The following is a 24637-nucleotide window of genomic DNA, read 5'->3' as shown; positions in this document are numbered from 1 at the left end:
CGGGATCTTTCCGACCCACGGATAGAATCCAAATCTCCTGCATCACAGGCAGATTCTTTACCAACTGAGCCACCAGGGAAGCCCGTAAGTGTGCCTCTTCTGGTGAAGCTAAAGAGAAGTCTTTCAAGGCTGATCAGGAGAGCACATGCCACGCGGGTTATCATTTTACACCTCACAACATGTTGCTCTGATACTGGTTGAAAAAGGCTTTCAGTTTCACAGAAAAACTACAATCCATAATAAAAACCAGGATCTTAACTTACCAGCTTATTGACACGAAGCTTTGAGGAGTTAAATTTGAAGACATCGATTTTCTTATCCAAAGGCTTAATGGTAAACTGAAAGGAAAAAGCAGAAAACAGCTTCGGTTTCCGACAGCCTAGAGCCCTACCACCAACTGGGCAATTCCACAAAGGTGGTGACCCCCTGGCAAAGATCCTCATCCCAGGAGGTTCAGGATCCTGGAAGCTGGGTTCTTAGCACCATCTTGGGCTTGGAAACCTGAAGTTAAACCTTAGGTGGGCCCGACCTTGAGGCCAATGCTGGACGGGCCACCCCGCAGTCTAAGGCAGCCTTAAGGAGGCTCTCAACCTGGCCAGAACTAAACCAACCACCATCAACAGCTCGACAGGTCACATCAATCATCACTACCTCGCTGGGTGGCACAGATCTCAAATCCTCAGAGTAGGAGGGACATGCTGGTCAAAGAACATGACAGAGAAGCTAAAAGGTAGGTGGGAAGGGCATTCTGGACAGGGCAAGCAACAGAAATAAAGCAGAGATGGGGAAATGAGCACCGTATGGGAATGTGTGTGCATGTGTGTGTTTGTATGTGCGTGTGAGAGAGAGAGACACACAGCACTAGCTCTTTGATGACTAAGAGAAAACCATGGGAGGGGCTTCCCTGGTGGCTCAGTGGTAGAGAATCCGCCTGCCAATGCAGGAGACACAGGTTCAATCCCTGATCCGGGAAGATCGCACATGCCTTGAAGCAACTAAACCCACGTGTCACAAACATTGAGCCTGTGTTCTAGAGCCTGGGAGCCATAAGTACTGAGCCCACATGGCGTGACTACTGAAGCTGGCGTGCCCTAAAGCCTGTGCTCCCCAACAAGAAAAAAAATGCCGCTGCAATGAGAAGCCTGCGCACCTCAACTGGAGAGCAGCACCTGCTCCCAGAAACTAGAGAAAAGCCTGTGCTGCGATGACGACCCAGCACACCCAAATAGATAAATAAATAAAGTTATAGGTATATATATATAAGAGAAAACCAGGGGCCTAAACTGGGAGGAAGGCAAGAGCTGGGGGTGGTGAGGTGGGCTGGGGACGGACAATCAGCAAGGCTTAGATTCGATGTGACAGCGGTCAGGGAGTCACCCCAGACCTCCCAACACAGGGATGGCTTGATGATGCTGTTAAGAGAAGGAATGCAGTCACGAGCGATGAAGAATGGACTGGAGTAGAGAAGGAAGACATAACCCTCACAATGAAAGGGGAGAGGAAGATGAATAAGGATGGGGATGGGGGAGAAATCAGGAGGAGACCCGAGGGCCAGACTGGGGGCTGGGCCGCATAAAAAGAAAACACCAGCTGGTGCTCTCACCTCTTCCTGATGAGATCGGACAGAGCCCAGATTCCAAAGCTGCACTTCGGATGTGAAAAGCCCACTCCCACGAAAGACTTGCCAAGCAGATAAAGGCATTGGGGAAGCTCGATTCTTAGATATTTCCTTCCCACGCTATGCTGTCCAACAAGGGGGGAGCACACGGAGGACAGAGGAACGACCCTTTGTGTGGCTTTCGGTCAGGTGAGCTGAGAAGCAGTGCTGCTCTTGTGCAGGCTGCTATTTATGAATTTCGAGAGCTTATTTTTGGCCTGGCTGCCAAACCCCAGGGCTGCCAGTGGGAGACCTCAAAGAGCGGGGAATCCACGGGCTCTGTGCCACTCTGGGGCACGTGTGCGGCATCCATGGGTCACCCGGAATAAACCAGGACTTGTGTTGTCACAGCACGCGGGATAACGCCCCAGGCTCCTTCCCATCACATCCCACCCGCGCTGCGTGAGTTCCTGACGTGATGGCAGGTGATGGCGCCCGGCCCCAGGAGAGGGAACATTAGAGTTTCGTGTCGGGCTGTACAAGGGGAGCCTTCACTGCCTGGCTTCTGTGAAGGACGAGCATCTCGGGACCTTTTAGCACGCCAAGTGTGCGGATGCGCCGTAAGCAGACTTATGAAATTAGAGATGAAAAACTACCGGCGTACCTACTGCTGCTTCGAGTCACGTGCAACTTTCCATTTCAGGGCCTTAAAAAAAAAGAAATACCTCAAATGCTCATTTCTTGGGCTACGTGCAAAAAATCTGAAAGCCAGAATGTTTTGAGTTAAGAGGCTCAATCTGTCTCGTCAAGCGTGGCCGAGGGGAGCTCAGCCACGTATTGGCAACCGGGGGCCCGGTGTTCCTCTCCTCAGAGCTGCTACACGAGGGAAGGGCAAAAACAGGAAACCGGCTTGGAGGTGGGGGCCCTGCAGGCGACCACGTGAGCCGTCTCTTACTCACTCCCTCCGCGCTCGGGCCTGGCTGTGCGGGTACCAGCCCATCGCGGGGCACTGCCCGGGCCTGCATTCCTGGGCCCTGTGTCCTGAGTCTTGGAGCTCGTCCTCTGTGTCTCCCGGGAAACCGCAGGGGACGTGGCTTCTGCTGGTGTCCCCCGTGCCAGACACAGCTCCCCTGCTCCCTCTGGGTCCCCACTTCCCGAGGGGGTGCGGAGCAGCCAGAACACAGCCCCTCCTCCCGCGGCGGTGTTCCTGTGAGGGCTGAATCAGAGCCGGGGCGAAGCTGCTGGCTGGCAGGGACGCGCCGGATCGCCACCCTCTTTGTCACCGGCCCTTTGCGCTGCAGTTATGTGTCATGACAGCTGAGTCACTGCTTGACTAGAACTTCCTTGAGGGCTGAGATTGCATTCGCTCCATCTTTGTTTCCCTCACGAAGCCTGACACCAAGCAGATGCTCAAAAATTCCTTGAAAATTAACCAGGGAGGGGGACTTCCCTGCTGGCCCAGTGGTTAAGAATCTGCCTGCCAAGGCAGGGGACACAAGTTTGACCCCTGGTCCAGGAACTAAAATTCCTCATGTCTTGGGGCAATTAAGCCAGAGCGCTATTGAGCCCATGCTCTAGAGCCTGGGAGTCGCAACTGCTGAGGCCTGAGCGCCCTAAAGCCTGTGCTCCCCAACAAGAGAAGCCACTGCAATGAGAAGCCCTCACACCGCTGCTAGAGAGAGCCCACACACTGCAACGAAGACCCAGCACAGCCACAAATAAATCAATTAATTAAATAAAACGATTTTAAAAACTTAACCATGAATGCATGAATGAGTGAATGAACACAGGATTACAGCTTTTGGGAAAAGTCACCATCCTGTGTCAGTCAGCTCAGTCACTCACTCTTTGCAACCCCATGGACTCCTTATTACTATATAGGACCATCCTATACAGTAATACTTGAATTCTACGTTAGGGTGTTCATCCAAGTTATCTGAAATTCCTTATTCTTGAATTCTTATAAGCAAGTTACTCTGATATCCTTGTTTATATCATTGCTGGTATGTATATATTATTTGTATAGTATATATAATATGCACAATTCATGTATATATCATGGAGATTTGAGTGAATGAGTACAAGTCTCTCTCAGTCGTGTCTAACTCTTTGCAAGGCCATTAACTATATAATCCATGGAATTCTCCAGGCAAGAATACTGGAGTGGGTAGCCCTTCCCTTTTCCAGGAGATCTTCCCAACCCAGGGGTCGAACCCAGGTCTCCCGCATTGCAGGTGGATTCTTTACCAGCTGAGCCACAAGGGAAGCCCTACGAAGATTTATGTATATATAAATATCTGCATCACATTGAATCAAGCTCTGGACACAGAGAGAGTTTAATAAACACCACACTTAAGAGACAAACAGAATTCTCACCAGAAATAGAAAGCCAAGGAATAAGAAAGGGTTACTTTCTGGTTTGTTTACAGTTCTCTGGGGCTTAGTCCTGACAAGTTGATCTTCCCGGTCTCTTGTTAGTCAGCAGGGAGGGTTTAGTGATACTATTTGAAAACAGGATGCCAATATTGTTCTGTAAATGCAATAAAAATCAACAACCAAAAACCCAAAGCCTGGGAATTAAAGGATCTTGCTGCTAACAAGGAGCAGGCTGGCCTGGGCTGCTCCGGAAGGAGGAGAGACAGAGAAGGTTCCGTTGGGCTGCCGGGGTGTCTGCTGTGTACTCATCCTACCTCCTTGTCGCTATAGGAGATGTTCCGGATTTCGTTCCACGGGAAGGAGATCTTGGGGGTCAGCTTGTTCTCAGGGTCATAAATGTGAAGCCCCAAAGCATCCACTCCAAGCAGCAGCTCTGTGCCCTTTTTATTCTGTAGATTCGACAGAGAATAGCCACTGTCAGCTCCGGCTGAGGCTCGAGGTCTTGCTCAGCATTGACATAGACCATTACATGTGACAAGTTTCAACAGCTCCTGACAGAAATCACCACTGTCCTCGAACCTGGAGGGGCCTCCAGCCTTCTGCTCTGGGGCAAGGGAGGCCACATGAGACGGTTCTTACGACTGGTGTGTCCCATGGACGGGTCACTGGGGGCACCCGTCACCACCTCAGGTACCTTGCACCTTTGCCAGCAAGAGACAAAGTGTGAGTGTGCATGCTCAGTCCTAAGATGTGTCCAGCTCTTTGCAACCCCATGGATAGGAGCCCACCAGGCTCCTTTGTCCATGTTATTTTCCAGGCAAGAATACTCAAGTGGGTTGCCATTTCCTTCTCCAGGGGATCTTTCAACCCAGGGATCAAATCCACGACTCCTGCATTGGCAGGTGAGTCTATATCACTGAGCCACCTGGGAAGTGTCAGAGGCTAAAACAGCGGTAATGGAAGTGTTGTTACTGCTAATTATATAGCCGGCTTATCACAGATGTAGAATAAAAACCTGTAGGGTTAAACACCCCTCATGTTAAAAGGAGAGGTGGTTGTACTACCAGAAAGAAAGTTCTACGAGCTGTGATCAGGTGGCCTTATTTTACTTGAAAATGCAGTTTCAATGTGATAAAGCAAGTTTGCTATAGTAAACTGTCCACTGGAATCCAGGCAGCGGGTGCACACAGGTCCTTACTCCAAAGTCTTCCAACTTCCCTGTATGTTGGAAATTTTTTATTGTAAGATACTGGGGAGAAAAAAATATCAAAATGAATTGAAAGTAAATTACACTCCAATAAAGCTGTTTGAAAATTGACAGGTTGCATGCAGGCTATGCCTCTAATGGTGGTCCAGCCAGCACCCAGCACCCCGGAGGGCGATGCCCTGGGCCCTCACGTTGCGGACCAGTGCGCACCTCCTCGGGTGCGGGTGTGGGCCCCTGCCCTGTGCAGTCTGGCCCTCGAACAGCGGTGGTGGCCAGCTCCCTGCGTCTGACTCCCTTGCTGACAACAAGCAATAGGAACCAAGACTCCAGGGCAGGAAAACAGGTCGGCAAGCAAAGGACATGCCCCGACTGTGAGGAGAAGTACCAAGTAACAGCAGGTGGAGGAGAAAATCTTTTTACTCCATCTAACACCCTGGAGTCAGGTGCGATCACCAAAGCGTGAGGGAGTCGTGAGCTCGTCTGCAGGGCTCTTAAAACCACTGCATTAACACAAGTGAGGCTTTGTGCTTTCAAAATCTACATTTTGGAAAACAAGATATTTCATTATGTTTCTAACTTAAATTTTTAGAGGGGAAAAAAAATGGATCCCACCCTCTTGTCTCCTATCATGATGATTCCAAGACTTTTAGAGAATAAACAGAGAGAGGCGAGGACTGAAGAGGCCCCTTTTAAATTGTTTCAAGCACACAGCTTCCTTAGATGATGGAGAAATTTTAGGAACGTTAATGCTAAGACACTAAAATACTCCTTACCCTCATCTGTCATGCAATATGAGACATACACGCACACGATAGTATAATGTAGTCTGACTGCTGCTGTAGAATTAGTGCCCCCAAAGAAACTGTTTTTGTTTTTTTTTTAAAGAATTATAAAGATCCAGTTCTCTACAATGTAGGTGGTGGGGCAAGAGAAGCTGTATGGACAAAACCACAGAAATGTGTCAAATGAGTCTGCCCTTAAAGAAACCAAATGATCAGCAAATATGAATTGATAACATTTTACAAAACAACCTTCAGCATTATCATGGAAAACCTTTTAGGCATTTGTACACTGTACAAAATGACATGATTTGTCAGTGCACCTTATTTTATGCAAATGATCCATTAAAGATATGTATTTAGAAAACAAAGTAGAAAGCTATCCCGAGGGTATTTTAAATGTGTTTCAATTTACCTAAACGTAATACAAAATTTTGGAGAAGGAAATGGCAACCCACTCCAGTATTCTTGCCTGGGAAATTACATGCACAGAGGAGCCTGGCAGGCTACAGTCCATGGGGTCTCAAAGAGTAGGACATGACTTAGTGATTAAACAACAACAAATACAAAATTTATGGACACTCCAAAAAGGAAAGCAAGCCTTAACTGTAATGACTAAGGTGGCCCAGTGCGGATGGTTTTTTTTAACTGTCTGCTCATTTACAGTTTGGAACTGGCTATGAAATAGGTCAGCAAATCGCATGAATTCTTTGGAAGGCACTGCATCCAGCAACAGAACCTTGGGAGAAAAATGCTCAGGGTGCTAAAACAAAAATTAAAAAAGATGCTCTGAGGGATGGACGGGGGGTTGAAAACAAACGCTTCTCCAGTGTACAAGCCACAGGTTCCCAGAGGACAGCGGAGTATTAATGGTCTGAGTAGAAAACCAATTAGCCTGCCAGGGAGAGTTCCCACCCAAACAAATCAGTAATCTGTAAAAGCAGCTTTACTCTCCTCGTGTCCTGAGGGGAGAAAGTATTTACAGGTGATCCCCGTGGGCCCGGATCTCACAGAGCCAGAAATAATCGAATGTTCCACCAGAGCATTCAGACGGGCCCCCCCGAGGCTCCACCAACACTTCATTACCTAGCATCTAATTGAAGGCCCGGAATAGAAACGGGGGCGCTCGGACCCTCTTCCCTGCCTCTTCCCGTGTTGGCCACTGAGCCGGCCAAGTGTCTGCACCCTGGGACCAGGAAGGACCCGTTTTAGCAGTCTGCCCCTGACTCCGCCTCCCTCTACGCCCCGGGAACTCGCAGGGGCTTCCACATACCCGGATTGTGAAGTAGTTCACGCCATACATCTCCAGGTCCTGAGCTATCTTTAAATACTCCATCTCCGCTTCGTCCCTGCGAAGAGAAGGAAAGACTCCGTCACTGGAGGGTGGCGGGCGCCAAGCTGAGCCTCGAACCCACGTGAAGACGTGAGCCCGCCAGCTCCCAGCCCGGCTCTGCCCAACCCTGAGTCTATTAACCACACTGAGGTCAGGCAGAACTTCCCATCCCCGTGAAAACCAGAGAACAGATTCATTAGCGTGTCTCTTGGCTTCAATTTCACGCTTTGCCCTTGGTAAACAGTGACACCCATCTCAAGTAATTAGAGATGAGCACGTGGTGTATCTGCTCCCTCAAATGGATCTGGATGTTCACAATTTTATTTCAGCTGTTGCTTTATCCAACTGCGTGATTTCTTCACCTAGAAGGTTTTGGTAACAAAGCATCTCTGTCTGCAAGCAACCTGAGAGCTCCCTTCCTGATCTCATTCCTTTGGGTGTTGCTGGAGGTCGGGGTGAGAGCAATCCAGGCTGTAGAACCCCAGCCAGGACGCCCATTTCTAAGTTATGAGTCAGACTTAAAGGCAGCTCCTGAAGTAGTGATGACTTGCAAAAAACTCTCAGACAGGTAGAGTGTTGAAACATCTTAAGTCTATGATCTGCCTTCTTCTCTTCTCCAATCTGAAAATGGCCTCAAATGAATTTTAAAAATTCAACCCCGAGGGGACACCGTGGTGACAAACTGAAGTAACTTGAAATCACACATGTATTGTTGATGTACCATTGTTCGGAAGATTGTTTAATGTTATTCATAACAACAAAAACCAGGAAACAACCCAGCAATCTAAATGCCTGTCAACAGCGGGGTGGATAAATGGTGTGTGGGCTATTAACACAGTGGAATACTACATAGCAATGAAAAAGAAAGGGGGGCCACCGCTACAGGCCACAAGCCCAAATCATACAACACCCTGAGTAAAAGAAGTGAGGCCCAGATAACAGAAACTGATCGAACTTACATAATCTTTAAAACTGACCACACTAACCCATGGAGTCGGGTGTAGGAGAGTGGTCAGCTCTGGGGAGGAATGAAGGGGGATCATCTGGTGTTTTCACTTGGTAGGAGTCCATCAAGTGTTACATTTATGACTTGTCCACTTTCTGGTACACTTTTTTTAAGAGTTAAAAAAAATGTCATAGGAAGTTGGTTTGAAAAACAGGAAAAAAAATATGTTAAAGGCTAAGGAGAAGATGATTAATTTCCAAAGTGATTGGGGAAAAGCTAATGATACTTGAGATACAAAATTTCACCTTTGAGATCACAAAAGTTAGATTGGTAATTGTTGGGGATTGGATGGGGGAGGGAGGTGGGGCCCTTTCACACTCTGCCCACGGGCATGTAAAAAGGTACAGTCTTTTTGCAGGACGATTTGGGAGGCACCTTTTGAGACACAAAACGCTCACCTCCTTTGACTCAGCAACTCTTTTTCTTCTGAAGGATGTCTCCTCAGAACGACTCATACAAGTATATCATGATGTAAGATTGTATACTGCAGAACATTCTGTGAAACTGAGACCTACAGCTACTCCAAACGCCATCAGTCAAGGAATGGACGCAAAAGCTACGGGGCACGCACACAACAGGAATCTTAAAAGGGACCTAAATGAGCTCTGGATGCGGCAGGTCTGCACATCCCGACAGGCGGGAGTGCCCACGCCTCCACGCGATAGCAAATGGACACACACAATGCCGGAGCCCGGAGCGGCTGCCAGCGCTCCCTTTTCCTTTTGTGTACTCCGGTACTGCATTTTGTTCAACAAGCACGTCCCAGTTTTGCAGTTCCTTAAAAAAGGAAAAAGAGGCCCACGGGGAAACGTCCATCAGCGAGGAGCAGCCTCACCTGGCTCGGCCTCGGTGCTCCGCGTACCAGGCTGTGATCCTCTCCTCCCACATTTCCGGAGTCATCTGATACAGATTTATTACCTGGCGGGGAAGAGAGCAAAACAGAAAACCCACACACAAAGGAAGTTTGAGTACTGTGTGCCTTTTTGATAATTACGCATCATTTTTACAAAATAGCAAGGCATGTGTACGTGTGTGTGTGTGTTAGCCGCTCAGTTGTGTCTGACCCCTTGTGACCCCATGGACTGTAGCCCTCCAGGCTCCTCTGTCCATGAAATTCTCCAGGCAAGGATACTGGAGTGGGTAGCTATTCCCTTCTCCTGGGGATCTTCCCCACTCAGAGACTGAACCTGGGTTTCCCACATCACAGGCAGATTCTTTACCATCTGGGCCACGAGGGGAGCCCCAGAAGCAGCATACAGGGGGCCAGTCACAAGCAGAGGTGGGTGAGTAAATGAGCATCGTTCAACTTGAGTCACAACTCAGAAGGCTGCACCATTCCTTGGGCTGGCAGTGGCCCCTCTCTCCTGGGCCGTCCAGCCCAGAGGCAGGACCTTGCTCATTAGCAGGACTCCCTGGCCTGAGAGCTGCCTTTGACTCTTACAGAAGCCATCAGGGGCGCAGGTCAAACCAGGGGAAAGGGGGGAGCAGGCCTTTATCACACACGACAGCTGAGTGGAGCTAGAGAATCAGAAGTGGCTAAAGAGAGGGCAGGCCTGCTTCTGTGGATAATCAGCCAGACCAAAGACACCAGGGATTAAAAGCTACAGCACCCACCCATCCACCTGCCCCCTGCAGCTACAAACAGCTCACTTTGCTGGGCTGAACTCAGGTTGCTCCATACCGCTCCCTGGGAACCAGTGTTGCTCACCCACCTCTAAACAAAGGACCAACTACAGGCCAAGCCTGTCCTGACAACCCCAAAGGAATTCCACAAATCTTTACTCAAGACTGATAACAAAACATTCATGAAAACGTTCTCGATACAGCCATCGTGTATTCCTGCAGGTCCTTCGGTTATGTCTTCCCAAACAGGAAATTTGACATCTTACCCTTTTTGGAAGCAATTCCTCTTGGGCCAGAAATCCCCGCTTGTGAACAGAGGGGTCATAGTCGCCGTACTGGAAGGAGAAGAGAAGGTGAACGAGAGATTGAGATTCTAGAGACAACTGCATTTCTGAACAGGTCGACTCGGCCTCCGTCCCCCCAGCTCCCGGGAAGCAATGCAATTCCGATGACACGTCAAGATTTCAACCCTGCTAGTTTGTTATCCTCGGATGAAGATACGAAGCTGATTATATCTGTGAACAGAGTTGCATAATCCCATACGGGATGGATGGGTGATGTGCTAATAAGAATGTGACATTTGTAGAGAAATGTGGCTACATTTTCTAACTCCTGAAGGAAGCCACTGCTACCAAAACATTAGGTTTTGAAAAGAGACAACACAACTGGGTGTGAGATATGATTAGCATCGGGTGGTAAGAGTCTTACCTACACATACTTCTAAGTGGCTGGTAATTGGAGCCAAGTGCTAGGTGGGAGCTGGGGACAGTGCTGGCAATATTTTTAACAGCTTTCATTCAAGGCTCTGAAAATGCTTTGGAAAAATCTGATGCCAACACTGTCATCCTTACTGTACAGACAAAAACAAAACAAAACAAAAAAACAAATAAAAGGTTAACTGATTTTCCTAAATTTGCAGAGAGAATCAGTACTGCTACTGCTAAGTCGCTTCAGTCGTGTCCGACTCTGTGCGACCCCATAGACGACAGCCCACCAGGCTCCCCCGTCCCTGGGATTCTCCAGGCAAGAACACTGGAGTGGGTTGCCATGTCGTTCTCCAATGCATGAAAGTGAAAAGTGAAAGTGAAGCCGCTCAGTCGTGTCTCTTAGCGACCCCATTGACTGCAGCCTACCAGGCTCCTCCATCCATGGGATTTTCCAGGCAAGAGTACTGGAGTGGGGTGCCATTGCCTTCTCCGAGAGAATCACTAGGAGGGCCAGAAATAGGCCCTGCATTTTCATGTACCCACAGGGGACAATAACTTGGAACTTCCTGATTTCAAACAATTATCTCTTTCTTTCCTAGAAAGTTAGTCTGACCAGGAAATAATCAGAAATGAATGAGTTTTTTAAAAAAAGAAACTAACCATAAAATATATAGAACATCAAACCCTGTCTCTTGTCAATTAGTATTCAGTGGTTTACCTCTTGATCCAAAACAACAAAGCTCAGTGTTTTAGTATATTCTTCTATAAACATTTATGCTTTTCACTACCAACACTGGCAAAAAAAAAAAAGTTTGGCTCTTGGTTCTACATCCCACCAAATTGGATCAGGACATGGTCCACCCCTCTCTTTCCAAGAATCTCAAGTTTAGATTTCTGGTGTGTTTTTCAATGGACACTCATGGGATTGAAAAAAGATGTTTCTCATCAACTGGAAAACATGTCTTCGTCCCATATCACTCTTCTGTAGAAGCCCCAAGGATCAATATCTCTTAGGAATCTGATAATTATTGTGCAAATAGCAGAATTGTACTATATTGTTTTTTCAGTTAAAAAAAATTCAATCTCAGCTTCTTCCCTTCTTAGCAGTGACCTTGGACATTTTGTGCTCCAGTTTTCTCATCTGTAAAATGGGGATAAAACCAGTACATATCTTACAGGACTCCCCCGGGGGATCAAATGGAATACCCATACATTTTTTTTTTAAACTATAACTAACACACAGCATTCAATACAATCTGATGTCAAAAGATAAAAACTCAGCTCATGCCACCTCTCCAAGCCTGCTTCCAAATTGTCAAAGGAGAGCGTTTGTCTTGGAGGGTTCTGAAGGGGCGCTCTGGACTGTCCCGAGGCCTTGAGTGGGGAACCCTGTCTCTAAAGCTCAGCTTCCCTGTCTGGAAAGCAAGGGTCGGAATAGTGCCTGCCTCCTGGGGTGTGTGTGCATGTGAGTGCGTGCGTGTGCGTGTGTGTGTGCATGTGAGTGCGTGCGTGCGTGTGTGCGTGCGTGTGTGTGTGTGTGCGTGTGTGTGACAGGGATGAAGAGCCAGGGAAGCATTCTGCACGGTGCCCGGCTCATAAGGCGTCAGGTGTCACTGTCGTGCCCTGTGTTATTTATAAAGACGCTGGTCACTCTTGGCTTCTCTAATTTTTGGAGGGACAGAATGATAAACAAAGCCCTCGCTGCACTTGCATGCCTCTCTGAGTGCTTCTGCAAACAGATATGCAAAGTGAGAGCTGTAAATTCAGGTTCCAAAGGCTTGCGAGAGTAATGACCCACATTATCATACTGAGCTCCCAGCTACGGCACTGATCAAATGATCAAACGTTACATCCGAGCACCAGGGAGGTGGCAGGGACGCTGCTGAAGGAACTTCTCCCCTGGACTAATTCCACTTCGGACATTAAAGCCACTTTGAGGTATGGGTCTGCTCTTAAATGTCTTTAAAACAAACCAAAAGAAGAAGATCCTCAAGTTGTGGTAGCTGGTGAACATAAAGGAGAGTCACACCACCCCATGGATGCAGAGGCTGTTCCCCTGTCTTTCATGTACAGAGGCTCCCTGATAAAACAAGGAGTGAATCTGCTGGGAAGCTATAATGAGGCTTGGGTTTCAGGCCTCTGTACCTGCATGGGCCTTGACCTAATTTTATATTCATAATATGGTGTTCTTGCATTAAAAGAACCCCCTAAATTATAGAAACTTCTGGCCCCACAAAACCTGGGTCCACCCCTGATATAAACCAATGGAATTTAAATTCAAGAAGGGAGTTCACCGGCCTCCTGGGAGGAAAAGCAAGCAGAGCAGCAGAGGTATTCTAGGCTCCAAGGGGAGATGATGGGTGGCTGGCCGTTCAGTGAATTTTAAAGACATGTCAAGAGGTGGTGTCAGGTGGGCGTAAAAACCTAAGCGCAGGGTAGACAGCACACACGGGGAAGACCCAGGACGCCCGGGGTGATGTTGTCCATGCTTAGGGCAGGGAGAGAAGGATTGGTTCACGTTGAGACCAAATTAAACTTTAAGAAACCAATTTGCCAGTGAATGATGAGGGAAGTCAAGAGTTTAATGATATGTGGATCTTTGCATCTTAAACTTCTCTCTCAGAAGCTCTCCGTTTTCATTAGTTTTACTTTACCACTTCTGGCCACTTGTGAGAAGTTTAGAGGTTTGAGGTAGCCTCCTGGCCCCCATCCCCGACTTCAGAGTTTAAAAAGAAAATGTCTCTGTTGCTATAAATAGCATGTTTCCATCCCTAATATATGGTTTAAAGAGAGTCTGAAGGTATCCGCTTTTCACTGGGGTAAATTGCGACACGTTTATTCACAATAAAAGAAATGAGAAAAAAAGAAAGCAGTCTACTTTTATAGGACTCTCAGAGTCACTTGTTGAACAGAAACCCATACTTTCCTCTGCTTCTATATGTGAAAAATGAGACCAAGCGCTCTGAACAGGATTTCACAAAACACAAAGGTCTAATCGATACATATATAGAATAAGTAGTCAGATCCCTACAACACACCAGTCACTAAATTCTGGATGGATTAAAGACTTAAACTTATAAACAAAAATCCATAAAAACATCAGGATAAAATATTGAAGAACATGTGTATATTAAGGTTGATGAAATCATTTGAAATCAAAAGTCACTTAAAACATAAAAAGAAAAGGACTGACAAGACTGACATGTAAAAAAAGACAAAAGATTAATATTCATAATATATGGAGCTCCTGTAAATCACCTGCTGTTCAGTTGCTCAGTCGTGTCTGACTCTTCGCCACCCCATAGACTGCAGCACACCAGGCTTCCCTGTCCTTCACTATCTCCTGGAGTTTGCTCAAAGTCATGTCCATCGAGTTGATGACTTAGAAACCAAACAACAACAAATCCCTGTGCTATATGGTACAACCTTGTTGTTTCAGCTCAGTCCAGTCGCTCAGTCGTGTCCGACTCTTTGCGACCCCATGGACTGCAGCATGTCAGGCTTCCCTGTCCATCACCAACTCCTGGACCTTGCTCAAACTCATCTCCATCAATTCAGTGATGCCATCCAACCATCTCATCCTCTGTTGTCTCCTTCTCCTCCTGCTTTCAATCTTTCCCAGCATCACGGTCTTTTTCAATGAGTCAGTTCTTCGCATCAGGTGGCCAAAGTATTGGAGCTTCAGCATCAGTCCTTCCAATGAATATTCAGGACTGATTTCCTTTAGGATTGACTGATTTGATATCCTTGCAGTCCAAGGGACTCACAAGAGTCATCTCCAACATCACAGTTCAAAAGCATCAATTCTTTGGCAACTTCACGGGTTTGAAATATTTCCATGTGTGTGTGCCTGCTAAGTCACTTTGGTCATGTCTGACTCTTTGCGACCCTATGGACCATGGCCTGCCAGGCTCCTCTGTCCATGGGATTCTCCAGGCAAAAATATTGAAGTGGGTTGCCATGCTCTCCTTCAGGGAATCTTCCTGACCCAGAGATCAAACCCTGGGTTTTTAAGTCTTCTGTATTCCCAGGCGGGTTCTTTACCACCAGCGCCACATTTAATTCTTATTTTTCTTGGTTACTGGTGAGACTGAGCGTCTTTTTGTATTTACAGATTCTTCTCATGTTCTATAAACTGCCTGTTATTCATACCCTCTGCTCCCATTTTCCTGCTATCTTTTTTCTTAGAACCTTATGAGTTCTTTATATTCAAGGATGTGTCTGCAATTCTACTTCTAGAGATGTACCTTAAGGGGAAAAAGCTTTAGCACATGTACACAAGGAAGCATGTAAAGAGTTTTCAGTAAAACACTACTTATAATAGGGCAACAGCAGAAACTAAACCTACCTCATCCTCAGGAGGATGGAAAAATAAATTAGGCTTACTCATCAATGGCTACCATACAGCAGTTAGAATCAACCAACTACATCTACACATCCAACATGACATATCTCAAAATCAACACTGAGAGAGAGAAAATACCCATTTGTAAAATGATAAGTCCCTCCAAAAGGGAGATATGCAGAGGACAGCACCACTTACATCAAGTTTTGCCTTCTGAATATTTTTTTTCCTAGATATTATATTTCTTTCCTGGATATTTTTTATTTTTTTTAAATTTTACTATTATTTTGGCTGTGCTGGGTCTTCATTGCTGCCCACAGGCTTTCTCATGTGTCATGCTCAGTCATGTCCAACTCTTTGCGACGCTGTGAACTGTAGCCCACCAGGCTCCTCCGTCCATGGGATTCTCCAGGCAAGAATACTGGAGTGGGTTGCCATTTCCTTCTCTAGGGGATCTTCCCAACCCAGGGATCGAACCCAGGTCTCCCACATTGCAGGCAGACACTTTAACCTCTGAGCCACCAGGGAAGCCTAGTTGCAGCAAATGGGGGCTACTCTCCAGTTGTGACACACGGGCTTCTCGTTGCGGTGGCTTCTCTTGTTGAGAAGCACAGGTTCTAGGCAGGTTCTAGGCATAAGGGCTTCATTAGTTGTGGCCTGAAGGGCTCGAGAGCTCAGGCTCAGTAACTGTGGCACACCCGCCCAACTGCTCCTTGGTATGTGGAATCCTGCTGGACCACAGATTGAACCCGTGTTCCCTGTACTGGCAGATGGACTCTCCGCCACTGGGCCACCAAGGAAGTCCTTTTTACCTGGATATTTTAAAGTCAGTCTCCTCCCATCCAGCTGACCACTGCCCAAGGTGTGAATCCCACAGTCTTGTCTGGATGACCACCGCAGCCTTCTACCAGGTCTCCTTGCTTCCAGACTGGTATTCCTCCATTCTGTCCTTCACACAGCCACCAAAGGATCTGTCTAAAATATAAACCCTTCCCTGGCTCTGCATCACCCACAGGATGAAGTTAAGACTCTTTATGATCTGCTCCCAGCAGACCTCTCCAGCCTCAACTCTTACACTCGCTCTCCCTACACTTTACAGACACCCAACTTCTGAGTTGCTTTTGGTGCTCTGCCCGACTGGCATCGGAGCGCACTAAGAAACAACAAGCCTCCTCTCCCTCCCACCAGCCCTTCCTCTCTCCGAGCACTAGGAATCTGCTGGCCAGCCCTGCAAGACTGGGGAATTATATACCATTCCCTCTCCAAGTCATTTTTAATAAGAACACATTTTCAAACTGTCAATATGAAATCCAACAGGTGGCTTAAAACATTGCAAGATGGTTTGGTATGTCACATGACTAGGCCAAAAGAAAAAAAAACAGCCCATATTTTTAATTGAAATATAACCTAAACTTCAACTATGAAATATGGTTCTTGTTAACTGAACCATGTGATTAATATTTGTACTTATGCTTTAAGGGTAGTTGTTTATGCTTTAGAATGAACTGTGTCGATATCAGCTGAACAGCTGAAACACTGTAATGAATACACTGGTGCGTAATTACGTCCCAAGTGTTAACGCACTCAAATTCACTTTCCGCACCACACTTCTACAGTTCCTGTCTGTCTCAGAAAGGTTGTGAAGAGAAGAAATGGAATATAATGGAAGAAACGGGTACAATTTATTGAAAAGTTTGCAGGGGTGTGACCATATAAATGAACCTGGGATTTAGTGAAAGGGGTGGTACCAGTGTGGTACCCAGAGACCCCTCTCATGGTATGAGCAAAAGCTAAGTGAGGCAATCAGACTCTAGGGTTCTCATCCTGGCTCCATTCTCTAGCTCCCTTTTCCTTCAAATCCTGTCCATCAGGCAGTGAGCTGTAGAGGGACTTCCCTGGTGGACCAGTGGTAAGACTGCCTTCCAATGCAGGGGGCACGGGTTTGATCCCTGGTCAGCGAGCTAAGATACCACATGCCTCTTGGGCAAAAATAAATAAATAAAAAACAGAACATAAACAACAGAAGCAGTACTGTAACAAATTCAATAAAGACTTTAAAAATGGTACACACATTAAAAAAAAAAATTCAAAAAAATAGTGGGCTATAAATTCCAATTAAAACAGAATTAAGATCAAGTATTGTGAGACAAATTATTAACCTTTCTTGATCCTTAGCTTCCGGAAAAGACTCCTCTGAGGAACCTCAAGAAATATTCATGTTATAACACTGTGACGTATAAGACCAGATCAGTGTTACAACCAGAGGCACCCTATTCATATCAACAGCTGTCCTAGAAACTGGAAGTATGGTCCAATAATCCTTAGCTTCCCAGACGCAGACTCCAAGCCATAGATCACCTTTGTTTGGACGATTGTGACAATTTACACCGGGAAAAACAGCTAGAACACGCTTCTCCATATGAACCACACATGCTGTCTGTGAATCACTTTCATCTCTAAATTAGGAGGATCCAAATCAGGAGGGCTTTCCTAGAGTGAAACCTGTTTAAGCAAACATCTGCTGGCTCCCTGAAAAGTTATTTTTTTTCCACAAGTGGCCTTTGAATCTGGGGCTCCCCCAATTTGTACAAAGACAGTGTGGCCTTTGAGAACTGAAGTCCTTCAGAGGGAGGTGGTATCCTTGGGAGCCTGGGCATCCTCTTGGCTGGGGAGAAAGCAGGCGGGAGAGGAGCTCGGTTCCGGGCCAGGAAGTGCTCGGATTTAATGAAAGTGACAGCAACTGCTTCATCACTGTCAGGGCGCTACTGATTGAAAGGACACGTTTTTTCCCCTGTTATTAATATTCTTAATCAAAGCAGAAAAGGAAGCATATGTTTTAGTTGAATCCAGGCCCATTCTGTTTTCTCAATTACTCATTTGTCAGGGCAGCGGGACAGGCAAGGCACAAGATGTAATCCCAAGGCTGTGGGTTCTGCCCTGAGCTTTACCCAAGGTTGCCCGAACGACCTTGAACAAACCGCTGAGGGCAGAGATGCTCGCTTCGTGTCTGTATCCATGACAGAGTCAACAGCCTCCTCTCCGGCCGGCAAATACTCAGCAAATACTAGACGAGTCATCCAGCGACCCGGATGCTTCTGTTGGTGTGACGAACATGTACAGACCCTTTTCTCCTCCAAATGGTGAGCCAGTTTTTTTCCTTCCTGGCTTTGATCTGAAATTTTCTTAAGCTCCCCTTAAAAAGTGGGCTAAGAAGTTGAGGGTCTTATTAATTTCTGGAACGTTTCAGGGAAATGGCTTTATGGAGACCTCTAATTAAAAAAGAAAAATGATAACCGAAAAGACCGTGCAAAATTACAAAGCTAACGAAAGTGACCCCGTTCTGAGGTCATCTTCCCACGCTGCAGTGAAAGGGGCAGCGAAGGGGCCAAGGGCAAAAGGCAGGTAGGGGGGAACGATGGGGAAGGGACAGGGCGTTTGGGATGGACGTGCATCCACGATCCGCTGCATTTTAAATGGATAACCAAGAAGGTCCTGGTGTGCACAGCAAGGAACTCTACTCAGTGTCAACAGGCAGCCTCGATGGAGGGGAGTTTGGGGGAGAATGGACACATGTGTATGCATGCCTGAGTCCCTTTGCGTTTCAGGTATCCACCTGAAACTATCACAATGTTGTTAATTAGCTATACTCCAAGGTAAGTTAAAAAGCGAAAAAACAAAAGAGCAAGTGGCATGTGACTAAAGCAGGAAACCTGAGGGGCATGAAGCATCCTGGGTAGACCCTACGGTTCATCTTACAAAAACAGAGCGGATAGGAACACTGCTCCCTGCCCCACCATTCCCAAACTGCAGCCATTTCTCTGAAAGACTCTCAGGTCACCAGACAGCTCCGCTGGGCTCAGTGGGCCCGAGGGCCTGCAGTGCCCACCATAAGCAGAGCCAGCACACCCGTTGGGGGGCATGAAACAGAACATTCTCTAGGGTGTGGTCCTGTCACACAGGGTTGCTGGTCCTCAGAAGATGAGTTTGCAGTGAGGACCTGAGCCTTTCTGACCTCAAGGCCACGTCTGGCCAAAACTGGAGATGATAAACTCATTTTTCCCAGTTAATGAAAAGAGAGGTTGGCGCGGTGAATATAATTAACCACATGTGCAAACAGGATTACATAGAAAATCCATCAAGCTGTACACTTATCATTGGTAGGCGCGCGAGCACACACACACACACACACACACACACACACGCTAAGATGGTACCGAAGCGGGACAGAGAGAGTGGTCCCCAAGCCCACACGTCCCAGAGCATCCCACTTTCCGGGGCAAGTCTCTCTGAAGCCCACAGAGTCCAGAGAAGTGGATGTCTGGCATGATCCCGTGACATGCATTAACACTCAGAAAGAATGCCTGTGTCTTCTCTGAGCCTACCTTGGCCTGGACGGCGTAAGAAGCCAGGAGCACAGACGCCTCCGGAGGGCAGTATATCTTTTCATCCAAGATCTGCTTCTTCACCTGCAGGGGGTGAAAGGGGAGGTGCGACAATGTGCGAGCGGAGGGGAGCCGTGAGGGCGGCTCGCAGCCAGTGCCGCAGAGTGTTCTAATGAGCCCTGCCACACCTGCCTGCTAATGATTTTCTGACAAAGGGTATGATTTTTTAATTTTTTTTAATGCTGCTGACAAGTTGGGAGTTCAGCCCTGAGAAGTTACTGGTAAGATGGCTAGGCATTAAAAAAAAAAAAATCCATATCTTATCTCTTCTGTTCATGATCAAATGCTGAAGAAGAAAACAATCTTTGTGGTGGTTAAGAAAGAGACTGACTGGGCTGTGACAGAGGAGAGCTGTGAACTTGAAGGGGTGTCAGGAACAGGCCAAGACTGCAGCCTTGGCCCCTGCTGAGCACACGCACAACCAGACCAATGGAGTCTGTTTTTTGAAGTCTTAACACGAGCCCAAAGTCAGGGAGGCCACTGAGTTATGACTGCAGGGAGAAAACCATCGTTTTCAATATGCCTGCTCTAAGGAAAAAAGGAAGCAATAAAAGCTTGATCGATTAAACCTTTAAGTCCACGTGAGGTCCAGGAAATATAATTCTTAAGCCATAATGTTGAATTAACATATCTCATGGCATCTAATTTCTTAGCCTGGTGGAGTGGGGGGATGTTCCAGACAGAGAGGCAGGAGGGCCTCCTCAAGTGGGAGCAGGCTGAAATAAACACAACAGGAAAGCCAATTCTCCTTCACAGACGTCAACAGTCACCAGATTCATAAAAGTAGTAAATTTTGCCTTGCTCAGCCATGAGAGCGCTCCAGCATTTCAGTGGAAGGGGAAATTGAGCCAAAGTCAAATGGAGAGTAGGCACTGCTTCCAAGAAAGCCATCTCTATAAGGCCGGGACGTTCTGGGGCCCAGAAGGTCATTGTGTGGCTTCATTTAAAGCATGGCAACTCTCTAACCCTCGGGTTTTTAAGCCACACTATAGAAAAGCTGGAGAAGGCAATGGCACCCCACTCCAGTACTCTTGCCTGGAAAATCCCATGGACGGAGGAGCCTGGTAGGCTGCAGTTCATGGGGTCATGGAGGGTCGGACATGACTGAGCGACTTCACTTTCACTTTTCACTTTCATGCATTGGAGAAGGAAATGGCAACCCACTCGTGTTCTTGCCTGGAGAATCCCAGGGATGGGGGAGCCTGGTGGGCTGCCGTCTATGGGGTTGCACAGAGTCAAACACGACTGAAGCGACTTAGCAGCAGCAGCAGCACAGAAAAGCTGAAAGGGCTTCCGTCTGGCATGAGAATGTTGTACAGGGAATGTATATACATGTGTATATACACACACTCTTTTTTGGGGGGGTAAACTTTGTTGTTTTGTTGTTCAGTTGCTAAACCATGTCTGACTCTTTGCGACCCCATGGACTGTAGCCCGCCAGGCTCCTCTGTCCCTGGGATTTCCCAGGCAAGAATACTGGAGTGGGTGGCCATTTCCTTCTCCAGGGGATCTTGCCCACCCAGGAATCAAACAAGCATCTCCTCCACCGGCAGGTGGATTCTTTACCACTGAGCCACCCAGAAAGCCCCGTAGGAGGACTGGGTGATAGCCTATATGCCTGCTTCTGGGAAAAGTTAGAGTGAAGTCGCTCAGCCGTGTCCGACTCTTTACGACCCCATGGACTGCAGCCTACCAGCCTCCTCTGTCCACGGGATTTTCCAGGCAACACTGCAGTGGGCTGCCATTTCCCTCTCCAGATCTCCCGGACCCAGCGACTGAACCTGGTCTCCTGCACTGCAGGCAGACGCTTCACTGTCCGAGCCCCCAGGGACTCATATAGCTAATGCCCCTGCAGGGTTTTTTCTGTCGCTGATCTCCCAGCGCCCGGCACCAACCACGAGGGACTTCCCTGGTGGTCTAGCAGTTAAGACTCTGAGCTTCCACTGCAGGGGGTATGGGTTCGACCCCTGGTTGGGGAACTAAGATGCTAAAGACCTCAAGATACAGCAAAAAACAAACAAAAACTAACCCTGGAACTGGGGAAGCACTCTGCTCAAGCAGCAGGAACACAAACAAAACTAAGCGTTCTCACCCTCGCTCCTGTCCCCTGGCTGCCCCTCCAGGGGGCCAGCTCCAGCGGTCTCTGAACCTCCAATTATGGATCTCCTGATTTCTTCAATTCAGTGGAACAGCAACTTACGGAATGGCCACTGTGCACTCAGTGAGCCTTGCCTTAAAGAGGCTCACAATCTTGGAGTGGAAAATAAATGGAAAATAAGACAACCCTGGACAAACAGTGGCTTGAAGCCTGATGAATCTCAAGTGTCGGTGGAATGCTGAAGTCCCACCTTCATGAGAGTGAATTTTGAACTTTTGGTAGAACTCCTTTTTGCAAGACTCTCTGTTCAGACTTCCAGGGCAACTACCTAGTACTTTTAAGTTAGTGGGGAAGAAAACGGGATCCCTCTCCAAAGAGATGGATCTAGTGAGGGAGCTGCTATCGGCATGGGTTCTTTCGCCATCACACTTCCGCAATTTCATCTGATATCAATTCTCATCGCTCAAGCAGAGTTCTGTCCTGAAGCTTGTTTTTTCATTACAGAACCAGAGGGACTGGCTTTCCAGAGGGAGAAAGAGTTTTCAGGACGTGGAGGCATGTGTGGTCAACACAGAGGGGTCAGTCCAGACTGCCTCTGTGGCCACGCCTCTGGGGGGGTGGGTGGAGTGGGTACTTTTAGGATCGGTGGGTAGCATGGAAAGGGGTACCTGCAGGAAGAATAAGTGTTGCGTGATCTCCTGAACCAGCTCTTCCTCGGCATTCTCAGGGTAAAATTTGGCCAGAAAGTGAAAGGTGACCGGCTCTTCCTTTGAGACATCATGATCCAGCACCTGTGGGATCGCAGAGCGAAAGGAAAACAAGCTAGGTTGGCCCCTGTCCCTCCCGGGGCCACCATCAAAGAACCTTCTGCAGGGAGTGTATAAACATTGTTCTCCCTTCTAAATTCGTCACATTCCCCAAGGGTTGTGATTCTACAGTCTGAAGCATTCACAGAGCCACCTATAACAGGAGGTGATGTTCACTCACATGGCGTCTCTGAACCAAATGAGTCAATACCCCCAAGTGGTGAGTGGAGCTAAGAATATTAAGGCACCAATGTTTTCAAGGCTGCAGAGATAGCTAACAACTAGAAATTTATAACCTGAGGGTCTTAGGCACTATCCTTTACGGTAGGCTGAAGGTTTTTTAATTTTCTCAAGTCGTGGAATCTTCCTTTACTGTTTGGTCTTGCTGCCTACCTCCAGCATTTAAGTCCACAGTGGAGTGGAGCTTAGAGATGATAAACTAGACCTCTGTCGAATCATCTCATCATTAACTGAGCAACAAGAGGTGAAACCTGTCCATTGGGGCAACCCTGTGTTTCAAGGAACCTCTAGAGAGGCCCCCATGAACTACTTGAGCACAGCCAGTAAACCACGCGGCCTTTAATCTTCTAACAATTTCATCCACCCACTGGAAAGCTTGAGCCATCTGCTCTCCAGAATGAATTTCATCTCAGGACATAAACATGCCATGTGACAGGCTACAAGGCTCCATTAACATGTGTCATAATTTATTTCTTTTGAGCAGCAGGCTCCATGGCTCCTGAGGCCCCCCAGTCTAATATCCATTTGGCCGACACTCAGGTACGACTGCAAATTTACTTTGCCGAGAGCCATAAAATGATACCAGTGGTTCTGCTGCCTTTGGTGGGTAACCCTCCAGGCTCCTGCCCAAATTCCTGGCCTTGGTGCCTGAGAAATTAAAAATAAACCTGATCAGGGACGTTCATGATCGTTGGGAATTTCCACGTGAAATTTATAACCGGCAGCCATCCCAATGAGAAAATTCGGATTTACGTGCGTAAACACAATTTGAACACTTGGGTTCAGCGTCAAACTGGTGAAAGACAGAAGGCCTGCACTGTTTATCATGCCAAGCAGCAGATAATAAGATGGGGTAAGCAACTGCAGGGAGTAATCTGGGCTAAGAATTCGACACTGACTCACTCTGAGATTTGGGGGTCTTTTAGGAGTTACTGACAAATACATATGGCCCTGCTCTCAGCATCTTGGCGGTTAGGTAGACAGGTAAGTAGGTGACAGTGTCTCTGTGCGCATATAAGAACCCACGCAGAGGGTAGTTCCCCGAGGCAATATCCATTTCTGAGCCACATTAGAACTGCTGGGAGCCCAGACTCGTCCACCAGGCCTCAGAGGCCCCAGGAAGCACGAGAACAAAAGAGACATTCTTCCTTCACTGTGGGGACCAGGGCACTCTTTATTCCTTAGATCATGGTAATGAGTAAATTGAGTTGGGCCATGGTGTTTCTCAAAAAGACTTGAAAAAAATTCCCTAAAGAACATGAGCCCTGAGAAAATCTTTCAAAGACATAAATTGGGTGGGGGGGGAGGGAGAGAGAGATAATACAATAGTAATTTTTATTCACAAAGCCTGACTCCAGGCTCAGTCTACTGAACAGCATAAAGCCTGGAGCAATCAGGTGAGATCCAATGACAAACGAAGAAGCCAGGAGTGGTGGCAGGTCAGTCCTGGGGGATTCTTCGGGCCTGGAGAGCAGAGGAGGGGCCTCCCCAGACCCACGTCCCACGTGACTTCCTCTGCGACCCGCCCCCTCTCTACTGTGCACCTGTAATGTTCCATGATGAGCAACAGGCTAGACACACACTCAGGGGAAATTCGGAGCCCACGCCAGCCCCACTAGTGTCCTCGGGGTCCAGGCCCACCTTCTTGTCCATCTTGAGCCAGGCCACGGTGTCCTTGATTGTGTACTGCAGGCCGAAGAACCAGGTTTCGCGAAGCCCCAGGGTCCGGCACACCAAGTCAAACAGGTCCTTCCCCTTCCACTTCATCTGCAAGGGAAGAACCCACAGGGAAGCTGGCTGAGCCGGAGTCGCAGTCCGCTCACAGGAAAAACCCTTTCCTCTGTGCCCCCCGCTCTCGGGTTCCGAAAGGTGGGGACGACGCTAGATGGCTGGTGAGCACAGAATTCCTAAATAATTGTGAAGCTTCCTGCACAAAACCATGAGTGGGAAAATACCAATTAGAGCTTAATGGCTTAATCGCTGCAAAGCATACACAATACCTCCCTTGGACAGTTCCTTTCAGATCTTAATATCCCCAAAGCTGCTAATTTTGGAAAGCTGGTAAACAGCATCCTCAT

At 47.6% G+C, this 24637-nt stretch overlaps 1 protein-coding gene across 9 annotated transcripts in view; it reads right to left on the bottom strand.

Moving 5' to 3' along the window:
• Positions 1-24637, bottom strand: part of NF2 (NF2, moesin-ezrin-radixin like (MERLIN) tumor suppressor) — a 72095-nt gene that overhangs the window by 19928 nt on the left and 27530 nt on the right. For all 9 annotated transcript variants that reach the window (XM_086348616.1, XM_086348617.1, XM_086348615.1 and 6 more), the window contains exons 2-9: positions 24201-24326; positions 22182-22304; positions 19356-19439; positions 10188-10256; positions 9134-9216; positions 7233-7308; positions 4288-4422; positions 264-338 (exon numbers count right to left, since the gene is read on the bottom strand). In XM_086348616.1, coding sequence (XP_086204742.1) covers positions 264-338; positions 4288-4422; positions 7233-7308; positions 9134-9216; positions 10188-10256; positions 19356-19439; positions 22182-22304; positions 24201-24326 — 771 coding nt within the window. The remainder of the gene's footprint in view (positions 1-263; positions 339-4287; positions 4423-7232; positions 7309-9133; positions 9217-10187; positions 10257-19355; positions 19440-22181; positions 22305-24200; positions 24327-24637) is intronic.

The sequence above is a fragment of the Bos grunniens genome, chromosome 17, assembly GCF_055505025.1.
Source record: "Bos grunniens cultivar Pamir isolate PY7600 chromosome 17, Bosgru_T2T1.0, whole genome shotgun sequence".
Lineage (NCBI taxonomy): Eukaryota > Metazoa > Chordata > Mammalia > Artiodactyla > Bovidae > Bos > Bos grunniens.
This window is presented reverse-complemented; position numbering and strand designations above follow the sequence as displayed.